Genomic DNA, 12,556 nt, shown 5'->3' on the forward strand with positions numbered 1-12,556 from the left:
CGAATCTGATTCTATTTTATTAAAAAATCGATTAATTATGTGGAAAACTAATATTTTTTTCTGGATTAACTTATAATTTTGGTTGTAATGGGTTAAGTTTTATTGAATTCCAAGCCAAAATTCCAAGCCGATTTTTCGACAAAAAGTCGGGCTTAAAATGTCGGGCTTAATTAATCAAGTAAAGCTAGATATCTTATCAATAGATGGCTACACTTTTTTGTGGATCGTCTGCAGTAGAAATTCACCGTTCATCTACTTCATCACTTACAAGCTGACGACGTATCCGAAAGCAAAAGGACGTTAAGATTGTCACATAACGATTTCGCAAGATTTTTATTGAGTAATATTTAGTGAGTCGTTGCTATATTGTCAATCAACATGGAAGGTAAAGAAATTATATATATTTTATTTTTAATTTGCTTCATTTTAGGTTGGTAAACATAATTTTGAAACTTGTTTTGATACATAGATACAGTGTTTCAGCTTCGATTCTGTGCCAAACAGTTGGAAAGAATGAGTAAAAAGGCCGAAAAAGAACAAGCTGTTCAACAAGGAAAAATTAAAAAAGCTCTCCAACAAGGGAATGTGGAGGGTGCTAAGATTTATGCTGAAAATGCAATCCGTAAGAAGAATGAAGCCCTCAATTTCCTAAGAATGGCTTCAAAAGTAGATGCAGTTCGTTCAAAGGTTCAAACTGCAGTTACAATGAAGGAGGTAAGTTTTCAATCAAAATAAACTATTGTATATTAAATTTTGTATTTATGTTATTTTTGTATTTTTTCTGTGTTAATTCAGGTTGCAAAGAACATGGGGATGGTAGTAAAAGCATTAGATAAAGCAGTGAATACAATGGATCTTCAAAAAATTTCAGCGGTAATGGAGAAGTTTGAGAGTCAATTTGAAGATATGGATGTCAGGACTTCTGTTATGGAGGATGCAATGGGTTCTGCAACAACTCTGACGACACCCAAGGATCAAGTAGATTTGTTGATACAACAAGTAGCTGATGAAGCTGGACTTGAAATTACTGATCAGTTGGCTAATGCTGGTTCCATCCCTTCTGCAATTGGAACTCCATCCAGTGTTGCTTCTAGTGCAAATGAAGACCAGCTGTCTCGGCGATTGGCCGCCCTCAGACAGTAAAACTACACACACATATATATTTTTAATAAAATGCCTTGATTACCTGTCTAACCCTTCCTAAAATTTTTAATCACATTTGAGAAAATCATGATTTATTAAAACAGAGCCTCATTTCTTTCCCGTGTACATTATAATTTGCATATACTAATGGCTCTTGTATGCCAATTCATCTTCATCACACATTACTTATTTTCGCCATGGTTTCTTATGGTAATTGCCTTCAATAGTAACTTCTTAAACTTTCCTTTAGTCTCCTTTGTCTTGATGATTTTGAGGAGCAATGTTGTGTAACGATAAGTGTCAAACAGATATTCGATCTTTATCGAAAGTGCAACGTATTTATTTACACATTTCCAACAGATTTGGATAAAGTACAATTATAAACTTCTTTCTAGCAGGCTTTCGAATTTGTGACGCGCACTTTGTGCTACTCGACATAGCTTTAACCCTTTCCTCGAACCGGCATTATAATGATCTAGTAGCGAATTAGCTACAGGCAGTTTAATCCAATTTGATAAAACTCGTTAAATAACGTAAATCTTCATTGTAATGGCTAAGGTAAATTTAGTTCTATTTTTGAAGCAAAGCTTGAAGGAGTTGAAGAGCAAACATAGGATAAGGCGTGCATTGTTTACATGTTGAATACAAGTCGGAGTCCCGATGCAAACGTCGGCAGGAAAATATATAATCGCGTTTGGCGGTATTTTCATCTTTTGTTTCCTATAAACAACCTTTATAGAGGTACACTGGATTCAAATCCATTTCCAGGGCACTTTTGTGTTTGCATAATTAATTTAAAGTTACTTTAGGAATGTTATCCGAAGCGGCATATAGTATTTTATCCGAAGACGAGACAGTGATGTGTTATCACTCTTTTTTCCGATTTTGTTTCATCAATTCGGAAGTCTAGTACAGGGAAGACAGAAGCTGCAGTGGTGCCTGCTTATACTTCCGCGTCGCTAGGAGACATCCCGAGAGTGAGTTTTCACGATGCGTATTGATGGGGAATGGTGGGTGCGACCGACGCCCACACTCTGCGTCGCGTTCAATAGCATCGACGGTGATAAGACAATATCAGGATGTATGGGGCCTGCCATATCAGCTGTTTTTGATCGATTGAGGAACTTGTTTTTCATGTGTTTCTATTCTAATTCGGTTTCTAAGCCATACCATCTCCGAAATGCCCGACAAACCCTAGCAATGTGCATGCACATTTGGCTGCCTTCCGGCATCCTGTCCGTGCACATTGACGAAAATTTTCTGAGTAAACATCAGTTACCGAAAAACTGTAAGTCTTTCATCTTTCTAGTTCCCTGAGAAGGTTCACACAGTTTTATACCAATTTTATTGTATAGTCGTATTATGATGATGAGTATTTTTAAGGATGTGTTCATTTACAAAGATAAGTTCTATACATTCTGACCATTGCATACCAACACGTAAACCAGTTCGTGAAAAGATATTCTTAAGGGGAATAAGTTCATGGGAATTATGAATTACGGAACGCCGTTTGACCCACTTTTTAAATTGACAACTCCTGTTCTATGGTTTACCATTTATTTTGGTAATTTTATAGAGACATTGCACAAACATCTAGTGACTATCTACCTTCCAGTAATTAAGGCACCACTCAATTAGAAACCGAACTTGAAGCCAGTCCCTCCCCCCCTTCCCATAAACGAAAAAGTGTGACTCAAATTCTAACTTGGCATTCGATGAAACCGACTGCTAAAATCAAAATCAAACGCTTTTACAACGCATTCAAAATACGGGACTAGTTTTTGCTCTAATTACGCAGATTTTTTAACAAAACGGAATCAAAGTGGTTTTAGCGCAATAACTTTGATTTCGAATAACTAAAACAACTATAGTTCTCACTCAAAAACAAAATTGATTTTCGTGATCGTCGTTTAATTTTAAGTCGAAATCATTGCAAAGTTTGCTATAATTACTTTTATGAAAAAAAGAATTAATGCCAACTTTAAGCCCGACTTTTTAAGCCCGACTTTTTCGCAAAAAGTTGAGATTTCAAATTTGACTTGGAACTCCATGAAACTTAACTAGCTGTGATCAAAATCAAATGCTGATTCTGAATAAAATATTCGTTTTCCCGCCAATCAGAGCTTCCGTTTTTAAATAAAATGGAGTTAAAGTGATTTGATCGCAAACCACCTTGAATTTGAATTATACTCATAAACTATGAATCTCAAGAGGATTTTGCCTTAATTACTGGAATCTATAAATGTTAATAATCAGGGTCTTTATAAAATTACTGAAGTAAATGGTAAACCAGAGAACAGGAGTTGTCTATAAAAAATATAGTGTACCAAATGGCGTCCGTAACGAATAGATTATAGTTTTATAAACAACCATGAGATATCAATCCAGAAGAACAAAGTATTTACTTATGTATGTACAATTTTTCAATTGGTGCAAAGTCGTACTATTTTCGTTTCTTTAAATTTACTTTGTTTGTTTGTTTGTCTATTTTTCAATTATATTGCTGTGTTGTTGTACCTCTGTCGTGGTTGGTCACGGCACTGTGTTGATTCTTGTTGTTTTTCAATGGTGTACCGGATCGATTTGCCAGATTTCCTTGAGAAGAGACGTTGACAAGTGGACGGGTGAGGCCGTGGTCCAGGAAAAGGGATGGGTCGATTACAACATTGGTAACACACCCAAAATAACAAACTGAAAACCAATCAACCAGCCTCACGTTTCTGTTGCCCACTTTTACAAAGAGCTTTCGCATATAATAGCAATCTGAAAATTGAAATGGGTGGGTGGGTGTTAGGAAGAGGGGGGAAAGAGAGAGGACAAGAATCTAAGAAAGGAAGAAAAAGCAAAAAAAAAAAAGCAATAGAAAGAAAAAAAAATGCGGTTTTCAACTTAGGACCTATTCATCATAGTAACACAATGTACTCCTGGCCTCTTTCTTCTTCTATAAGCTCAACTGTGTATGTCAAAATAATATTAAGATATTGCGTAGCCTATATTTAGATCATGGCATGCGTAAAAGATAGTAGGTCTAGTCTATATAAAGATCTCATCGGTAGATTGCACATTCGGCAAGTTGAGAAAGGAAAAAGAAGTGTTGGGAACTATTGAGCTTTATGCTTTTAGCTTTCTCTATAAAGAAAAGAACCAAAAATCGGAAAAATTTGATTTTTCTTTTAGGCATGATTTCGTTTTAGGCTATGAAACTTTTCAAAAAGAAATCTATTCAATAATGTTTTTTCCATTCAAATTCAACGTCACGACTTACCGGCAAACTATTACATAAAACGAACTCAATTCTTGAAACGCTATTCACAAGAATGCTGAAGCTGCACCACACGTCAGAATTCAGATGGTCGAATGGAAGATTATGCAAGAAACCGTAGATCCAGAAGAGAATATCCATTCGAAAGGATCGGTAGTTGTATATGACCGAGCGTAAATGACGATTGAAATGCGACCCATTGCGCTGTGTTGTATAGGTTAATAAAATTCTATTAAATATAATCGCGTTGTCAGAAGGACGCTATATCATGTAGACCACAAGGTTGTACATGCGTCTAGGTTAATACGAAAACGTAGAACACATGACGAGAAAGGTGATATGAGATCGTTAGAGGCTAGATCAAAACAACGATGTCCATTGAGTAGTACTCGTTTTACAACAACAAAAAAAGAGAGAGAATGTCACTTGTAACTTTAATGAGTGATTGAGAGAGATATAATTGTACAAACGTCTGGTATCCGTCGCTGGACTTCCTTTTCAGTTTCCCGAATATCTCCAAGTATCAACAGCAGCAGGGCGAATGCCGTTTGAGGGTCCGGAGGACTTCCTGGCGCATCCGTCGTGACGTAGATAGGAGCACCATAGGATGAATTAGAAATTCAGAGTAGACAATGAGAGCGCAAAGGGCGGCAGCTACTGGATTCACCACCGTCCCCTATTGTAGCCCCAGTTGCAAACAGAGCGGGTCTTACTTGCACGCAATCGAACAACAACGTAATAATGGATTTTACCTGAAGACCAAGCAATAGGAGCGCAGGCAGGTACAATAGCAAATGGCTGGCGGTAACGATAAGCGAAGTGGCGGCTGAACGTAAATTAGCGCCACTCTGCTGTTGTTGGGTCGATGAGCTCTTCGAATTGCTACTACCAGGCGAATCGTGCTCAAGATGATGGGGCTCTTCGGTCACCTCCTCCTCCGACTGCTGCTCCGCCTTATTTTTCGATTTCTTTCGCCTGCAACATTGTGGCAACAATTTAATATCATCCGGATTCAGAGGATACAAACAGATGGACGATAATGACCCACACCATACCCCCATTTTCTTCTCCTTCTAAAGCACCCTTTGAAACATAGCCTTGGCGGAAAAACATCTTATCTGTAAAGGCCTCTTTGTTCGACGGATATTGCAGCTTCTAATTTACAATATACGTAAAAGTATATTACCTCCACCACCATTCCAGTCTGTTGGAATTATCAAGGATCTTGTAGCGTACCATTCGCCAACCTCATCAAAAACTTAACTGCACGCATAAACGTGCGCGCGTCTCATGTGAAGGCCATCATTGTGGACGGAAAGCTTTTCGATAGGGGCAAACATGGAGCTTCAGAGCCCCTATTGCTTAACGGCCAATTGATGTTGCTGTCCTATGTATCCCGCTGAAATGAGTAAAAATCGCCTGGATGCCGACGTCCTCGACATAGTTGAGCAATTTGACGTTTTGTTTACCTCGACACGTTTACAGGCGATAACATCAACTGTTAAAGAGCTAAGTTTCTACTGTTGACTTCGAAGAACAAAACTGTTCAATCAAAATGCACAGAAGAGAATTTTAAAGGAGCGGGGAAGCGGGAAGAAATGCTTCGTTAGATTCATTGTCCTTGTCGTGGAATAAAAAAGAGGAATAATCAAAGATGGACGGGGTGCGTCTTTATTTACAAGCAAAAATCCAAAGATGTTTCTCTCGATCTAGCTTCAACATAAGAAGAACTTTTGCGTCGCAGACCCAAAGTCCTGTAGTTGGATACTGTATTCTTATTGATTCGCTGGCAGCAAACAAAAGCGCCCGATGAGAGAAGCTCATTAGAAGTACGGACTGCGAAGAGAACAAGTTTACTAGTAGACGCCTTTATTCATCGTGTTCTCTCGGTTGCCATGGTGTTGGCACAAAAGACGCACCAACAACAAGGGCAAAGTCCCAATTTTAAATGTTAAGAAAGACGGACTTACGACTGCGGGACGCACCAACCAAGGAGATGAACCCGATTGTTAGTCCCGTTGACGTCTTTTCTTGGACCGGTTAGCAAGTCCACTATGCCCACCGACGGCTCAACTCAAAAATGGTTCTATTGTTTGGACGGATGTTGTGGATCCGATTTGACAAATGTTCGATTCATCTGCTCTATTTATTTCTCAAGGAGACATCCAATTTTTTGCTCCTCTCCAGTTTGAACTGCTTTCTTCCGCCAGTCCTCCATTGAATGAACTGCATGCGTACAATACCCTAGCTCCATCCCATCAAGCGTAGCTACTATTCCTTATCCATATTTTGACTAGTCTGATGATTGATATTTATTTATTTTTTAACTTAAATTTCCCTTCACAGCCATGCATGAACATGACGAAACGCAACGGTTCGTGACCCCGTAAGGTTTCGTATACAACTCACGTGTAGGAAATACTACGCAGCAGGCAACTATGTTGTGGTTCAGTTTGGCAATTTAATTTTTGGTTAAGGTTTCCATCCGCTCACTAGATTTGATTCGGATGGATATGGCCGATATGGGACACCGTTGACATAAGCATGTACACAAGCAAGAGTAACCTTATGTATCTACGTAGAAGCGTAGTTGTGGTCATTCTACTGGAATGAGCTTTTGGAAATCCCTAGTGGCTGTGCCAGAATATAAGCCGTGGAAGTCGGTTGATTGTCGTTGCGTAAGATGGCTTTCCCAGTCCGCCAGTCTTCGCAGCAGAATGTTGAATATTTCATGATAAGAAAATGAATACGGGGCAGGTCAGATCCGGCCTGGTTTCAATGACCCATGTCGGCAGGACCAACTTATCCAAGTCTACTACTTTCCTTCGCCTTACATTTTCCTTCTTCTATTTGGATTGCAATGTGTTGGTACCTAACGCTCCCAATCCATTATGTCTATACTGCAATAGATGGGGACAGTCATATAAGCGTCTGCATGTGTAGTATACGTACGGAGGCTCGTAGTCTATGGCCTAAACGCCTTTTTTTTTCAGTTGCATTGCAATGCGTGTTGGTGCTGGTGGAAGAAAGAAGGAATCAAGTTACGAAAAGCTCTTACCCCACAGCGACAAGCAGTACGACGTAGCCGACAACCATCGAAGCGAACGCCGAACAGTAGAGGGAGATGAGAGTGATGCCAAACTCCTGAGGCAAACCGGGCGCGCAAAGAAGCAGTGATGGCTCAAAGCGAGCACCAGCAGCGCTCGTTACACCAGCACCAATAGCCAGGGCCAGAAGCCAGGCCAGCAAGACAAGCCATTGGCTGGTTCTAGGCGTACAAATAGGGTAGCGACCGATCGGCAGAGTGGCTGCTAGAACACGATCAATCTGCAACAACCATGTTTCACAACAGCTATTTAGTTACATGCACACAAAAAGAAAACAATGCAGCCCAAGATTATAGTTGAAAAGAAAGGGGGGAAGGAACCGGACTAGAGTCGTCCAATCGTATGGTGACTTATAAGTACGAATAAGATCATCGCAGCAGTTATGACCTGCAGTAGCCAACATTTATCGTGAGTTGCCTTGGCAATCGTGATCAAATTGATGCTAGCGCCAGTCGGGGAAAGTTACCCAAGCAAATGTCTCGCTTGTGTTTCTTACTACGCAATTCTTACATTTCCGTTTGTAAATGCTGTTATAAGCTTTTCTTTCTTTTGTACGCTGTTGGCAATCCGAAATTTAAATCCAAAAAACAAAACAAACTAAAACAAACAGGTTCCCGTGCCGACTTCTTAAAGCGTCTCGAAAAGAAAAGAAAAATGGTCAGCTCTTTCTTTTTAGTTTCTCTGTTTCGTTCGTCTTGGATCGAATCGATTTTTTTACTTCTTGTACATTTGCCGTCTAAAAATGTGATGATATTGTCAGTGACGAAGAGAAAGCTAGCTTCGGAATCAGTCATGTCTTTGCGTCGTTTTCCCTAGGCCATCCCTGAAAGGCGCACCCAAAACAAACAAACAAGGACGACAAGTTGGAATCCTGTTCTTTTAACATAGAAAAACACGACGATCCTGAAAATAGAATCAGAGCTCATCTAAGTAAAAAGAACGTAGCCCTTAAAAAAGGAAACGGCGCGAGTAGATCGTCTCTAGTAGAGTGACTATTTGAAGTTAGAACCGCACAGAAAAGCCACCAACAACAACAAAGTAAGTGCATGCAGCATATTTGGCACACTACTACGGCATACGTAACGAGGGACCGAAAATGTTCCCTTGACGCATACCACGGCATTTCAAGAGACCGCAAAAAAGAATAACAATCGGAGTTGACAAAGCCAAGCAATTGCCAAGACCGTAATATATTTCATCACGCGTTTTTTAAAGCAAAAAAAAAAATGAGTGGTCTGATAAGAGCGACCAAATGTATGCCACTTGAACGAAGTTCTCAACGTTATGCGGATTCGTCCAAGTGTGCGCCATGTCTATTCGCTTGAGTGGTCAGAAGCTCCTTGGTTCGAATTGTGCGTGTCGATGGAAAAACCTATGCTGAAAATACAGTATTCACTCCCTGGTTTTTCTTTTTTTTTTTTTTCCGGGAATAAAAAAAGATTGAGACAAGAACCAATCGCTACGCTCCCTTTCAATGTCGAGTGATAGTCCCGAAAGAAGACTGACACCAAATCGAACACTAAGAATATATATACGTGCATCTTTTATTTTTTTTTCTCGGTAGAAAAAGAGCCTGTGATATTGGCAAGCCTTCGGGAAGATTAAACATAAAAAGAAACCCGAAATATTTGATAAAGGATGACAGTAACCCTGGAGCTGATATCCTATCGGCGTGCACATGAGAAAACGGCAAAAATAATTTACTGGAAAACGCGAATCGAACACAAATGATCACACGAACATCACCGAGCAACGGAGCGTATCCCAGTGAAAACTCTCATATGTCTAACTTGCTGGTTTTGTGGTATCGTCTGCAACATTTTTGATCAAAAAATTGTTCTTTCCCCTGAAAATTGTGGCCCAAAAGTCGTCGACGTCGCCGTTCGATACGCTTTCATGTTGTCTTTTAAACCCGATTTTTGTCGTAAGTTAAATCGATATTTTTACTTATATGCAGACCTCACGATGTGTAGAGGTTGGGTGAAAGAAGTGTGTCTGGCGGTCAATAACTGGAGAGGGTGTTTTTTTTTTCTGGTACAGTGGAAAAAAAAGATAAGATAAAAAGAGATTGACTGAGGAGTAATCTGGGATGAGCGATATGGAAGAATAGCTTTTTACGATATATAAGAAAGTACCCAAGCACTACCCCTTTCTTTTTTCAAGCCATGATACGCCATGATATAACATTGAGGAGAAACTTCGTACAAAGGGATTGTTCATTAATTCATTAGTTCATGTCCTCGTCTTTCCATACAAACATACTTAGCCGCTGTTCAATTGTTAAAGTAGCTATCTAGAATACGAAGGCAAACTATCGGAGTTGTAAAATTAAAATGTTCTTTATCTCGACGTAGGCCATTCGTGACTGGTAACTCACAGGAAACGGCCTACAAATTTGTAAAACAGCTCTCCTTAAAAAAAAACGGGCCTCGTCATATGGTTAGGAGAGCTCTTTGGCAATCAATCAAACGGGAAGGAATCTATGGGATCACACGCCATCAATACCGGCGTAATGGTAACATAGTCGAATAAGTGGAGAATGAATCGATGCGAGCGAAAAGGGAGGTAGAAGCCGGCAAAGATTGAAGGAAGCCAGCGGAAGAAGCAAAAAAAGAGGAGAAAGGAAATAGAAAGAAAAGGAGAGTGAATCGGAGGTATAATAGACACTCTTGGTTAGCAGCAGTGATGTATTGACAATAATCAGTCTGTCGCATTCTCCGAGTCTATAGTGTGTACGGTGTTAGGTATAAACTATGTTTAACAAAGATATTTTACCTTGAGCATGAGGAACATAAAGACGTGCTGTAGCCAGAGAGAGACATTAACGACGCTGGATAGGTGGCAAAGATTTGGCCCTCCTTCCCAACGGCCGCGGAATGAGGTGACCAGTGGAGCGGGCAGGATCAATGAAGCGCCGATCAGGTCGGCCATGCACAAATGCTGGATGAGAATGAAGTGAGTGGAACGCAATTTGATACAGTTGTGCCGGATATTATTGATGACGCACGCGTTGGCTCCGATCGACATCACGACCAACAAGGACAACAGAACAGCCTGGAACGGACCGTTCAGTATGGAAACGGGAGGGGCGAATTCGTCACCATTAACGCCTATCATCACTTCCACCGACTCCAGGAGCTCGTCAAGCGACGAACGGTTCATGTCGGAACCGTGAACCACTTGGCCAACCATTTCAATGTTCAACGGTAAACTTTGCCGATCTTCTTCTTGCTCCATTTTTGTTTTGTTTTGTTCGTTCTTGTTTTATTTCTTCCGCTTCTGATTATATCTTATCCGTCCCGAGACAGAAAGAGATGACCAAAAAAAGGGGAAGACTATAATATACGGTATAGTGAAACTTGTAGCCGCAATGCGCAAAATGCAGCAACTACATCGAACAAGAGCAGACGATCCAGCAGCAGTGTGTTGTCGTCTTTGCCGCCACCACCTATAACAATTGCGAAAGGCAAAACAAATACACACAATTGCATAACAAAACACACGACCCATTGCAAAAAAGAAAAAAAAAAGGGACTCACACCCTTTGTCTTCCTAGGAAGAAAGACGAAGGATAGTGAAACACGATCGGAATGTCAAAACAAATCAGCGTCAAAGGAATGGGCGTTTACCAACGAAGTGTTTGTTTATTACCAGTGTGATAGACACATGCCAGCTGGTATGGGAGGTGTGAAGTGCATAACGAATAAGGAGACCTTGAAACTCTGGCAGCTATTCAAACTGTTACTGGCCAAATACTCACCATCGTCTCCCAACGAGACGATATCAACTGATTATCGATCGGAAAGCTCGTGTACGAGTAGCTGCAACAATAGAAGCGTTGGTAGGATACGAAGTGTTGTCGAGCAGCATTGGCGGCGGAAGCAGCGCCTCAGCAGCTGGCCCTTGTGGGTTGATGGCGGCGGCCATGGTTCACCAAGAAGACGGTTGCTTTCTACACGACTTCCCCACCGCCCCAATCGACATTTTCCTCATTTATCAAGCAGTACAACAGCTTTTTTTACACACACCCCTTGTTGTCTGATTCACCTTGTTCAATTACGATTTCCCCTTTTTCGGTTGTCACATCCAGACGGTGCGTACTGCAGATTGATTCAAGTGATGATTCACAAACAACAACACAACAACAGATCACGCTGTTGAGAAACCGTTCCTCCCTTTTTGTCACTTTTGCTTTTGTATGAAAACTGGCGGACGAGTCGGGTGATCAAGTGGATGACTCGTACGGAAGAACGTCGACGAATGGTGATGTCATATAAAACCTTAGGCCACTGCGAGAAAGAAAAGTGATCTGCTCTGAAGTAAAGCAACTCAGCGATGATGAAGTAGGCACAAAGTAACGCAAACCTTGCCAATGTCACGACCACCTAGGCGGGAGAGAGAGGGGCAGACGGGACATAGATTGGAAACGAACGCTCACGTTCGTAGTACGCAAGTCTTCCTTTTTTTCTTCTCCCCTTTCAGAATGGCTCTAATGGCGACGTAACGTCATGACGCAGGCGCGCCGTTCGGCTTCCTTCCTAAACTCAGAACACTCACGATAACATACAGAGATACTTCGTCCATTGATTTTTCTTACCGCACATGTACAGTACGTATAGCTTATGCAAAATGGAAAACAAAGCGGATAAAGAATCGCTAGGCCATTCTCTCTCTCTTTCTCTGCTTAGGGCTTTATGATGACACACTTTTATGCCACTGGGCGAATGTTTCTAAGCCTGTGTCTACCTATACATACGAACTAGGGCATCTTTAATCGACAAGCACTCTTCCCTTTTCCAGTTATGTCAATTAGGAAATACATACCTTGTACGTGCCTTGTTTCCATTTCCAATCAGATATTGGACGGTAATTGTTCTACCGTTTCTACCACCATGTAAACAGAACCCTGGTTACCCTATCAAGGGTTGTATTTCGGCCAATACGTACAACTGTCGATTATCGGCTGTCAATCAGATAATCGACGGAAATAACGAGCAGCTTGCGTTTCGATACATCGCAATCTGTGACAGCCGAAGGCTTTTCA

General features: G+C 40.8%; 2 protein-coding genes across 3 annotated transcripts; one reads left to right on the top strand and one right to left on the bottom strand.

Annotated features, from left to right (window-relative positions):
• The first annotated feature begins 223 nt into the window (after window positions 1-223).
• On the top strand, window positions 224-1,537 carry LOC116916431 (charged multivesicular body protein 1a). The gene is made up of 3 exons (XM_032921681.2): window positions 224-385; window positions 470-714; window positions 796-1,537. Exons 1-3 carry the CDS (start codon window positions 379-381, stop codon window positions 1,141-1,143), a joined length of 600 nt encoding a protein of 199 aa, XP_032777572.1. The 5' UTR covers window positions 224-378; the 3' UTR covers window positions 1,144-1,537.
• Window positions 1,538-4,614: 3,077 nt separating this feature from the next.
• Window positions 4,615-11,961, bottom strand: LOC116916430 (tyramine/octopamine receptor). Of its 2 annotated transcripts, none has more exons than XM_032921680.2 (5): window positions 11,273-11,961; window positions 10,288-10,960; window positions 7,464-7,732; window positions 5,158-5,380; window positions 4,615-5,081 (listed from the first exon to the last, which is right to left on the bottom strand). In XM_032921680.2, exons 2-5 carry the CDS (start codon window positions 10,747-10,749, stop codon window positions 4,929-4,931), a joined length of 1,107 nt encoding a protein of 368 aa, XP_032777571.1. In that variant the 5' UTR covers window positions 10,750-10,960; window positions 11,273-11,961; the 3' UTR covers window positions 4,615-4,928. The 2 variants fall into 2 exon arrangements, with proteins under 2 accessions (XP_032777571.1, XP_045024714.1); XM_045168779.1 differs by having other exon boundaries at window positions 11,164-11,961.
• Window positions 11,962-12,556: the final 595 nt, after the last annotated feature.

This window comes from Daphnia magna, linkage group LG2 (genome assembly GCF_020631705.1).
Source record: "Daphnia magna isolate NIES linkage group LG2, ASM2063170v1.1, whole genome shotgun sequence".
In the NCBI taxonomy this organism is placed as follows: Eukaryota; Metazoa; Arthropoda; class Branchiopoda; order Diplostraca; family Daphniidae; genus Daphnia; species Daphnia magna.

What these genes read in the sequence shown, in the direction of transcription:
- LOC116916431 (XM_032921681.2), top strand. An exon ending in CTGCAGTTACAATGAAGGAG is followed by an intron (nt 715 to 795) that starts GTAAGTTTTCAA and finishes GTGTTAATTCAG; the next exon opens with GTTGCAAAGAACATGGGGAT.
- LOC116916430 (XM_032921680.2), bottom strand. Translation starts at nt 10,749, where the DNA reads ATGGAGCAAGAAGAAGATCGGCAAAGTTTACCGTTGAACATTGAAATG. An exon ending in TTATGTTCCTCATGCTCAAG is followed by an intron (nt 7,733 to 10,287) that starts GTAAAATATCTT and finishes TGGTTGTTGCAG; the next exon opens with ATTGATCGTGTTCTAGCAGC. An exon ending in GTACTGCTTGTCGCTGTGGG is followed by an intron (nt 5,381 to 7,463) that starts GTAAGAGCTTTT and finishes ACAATGTTGCAG; the next exon opens with GCGAAAGAAATCGAAAAATA.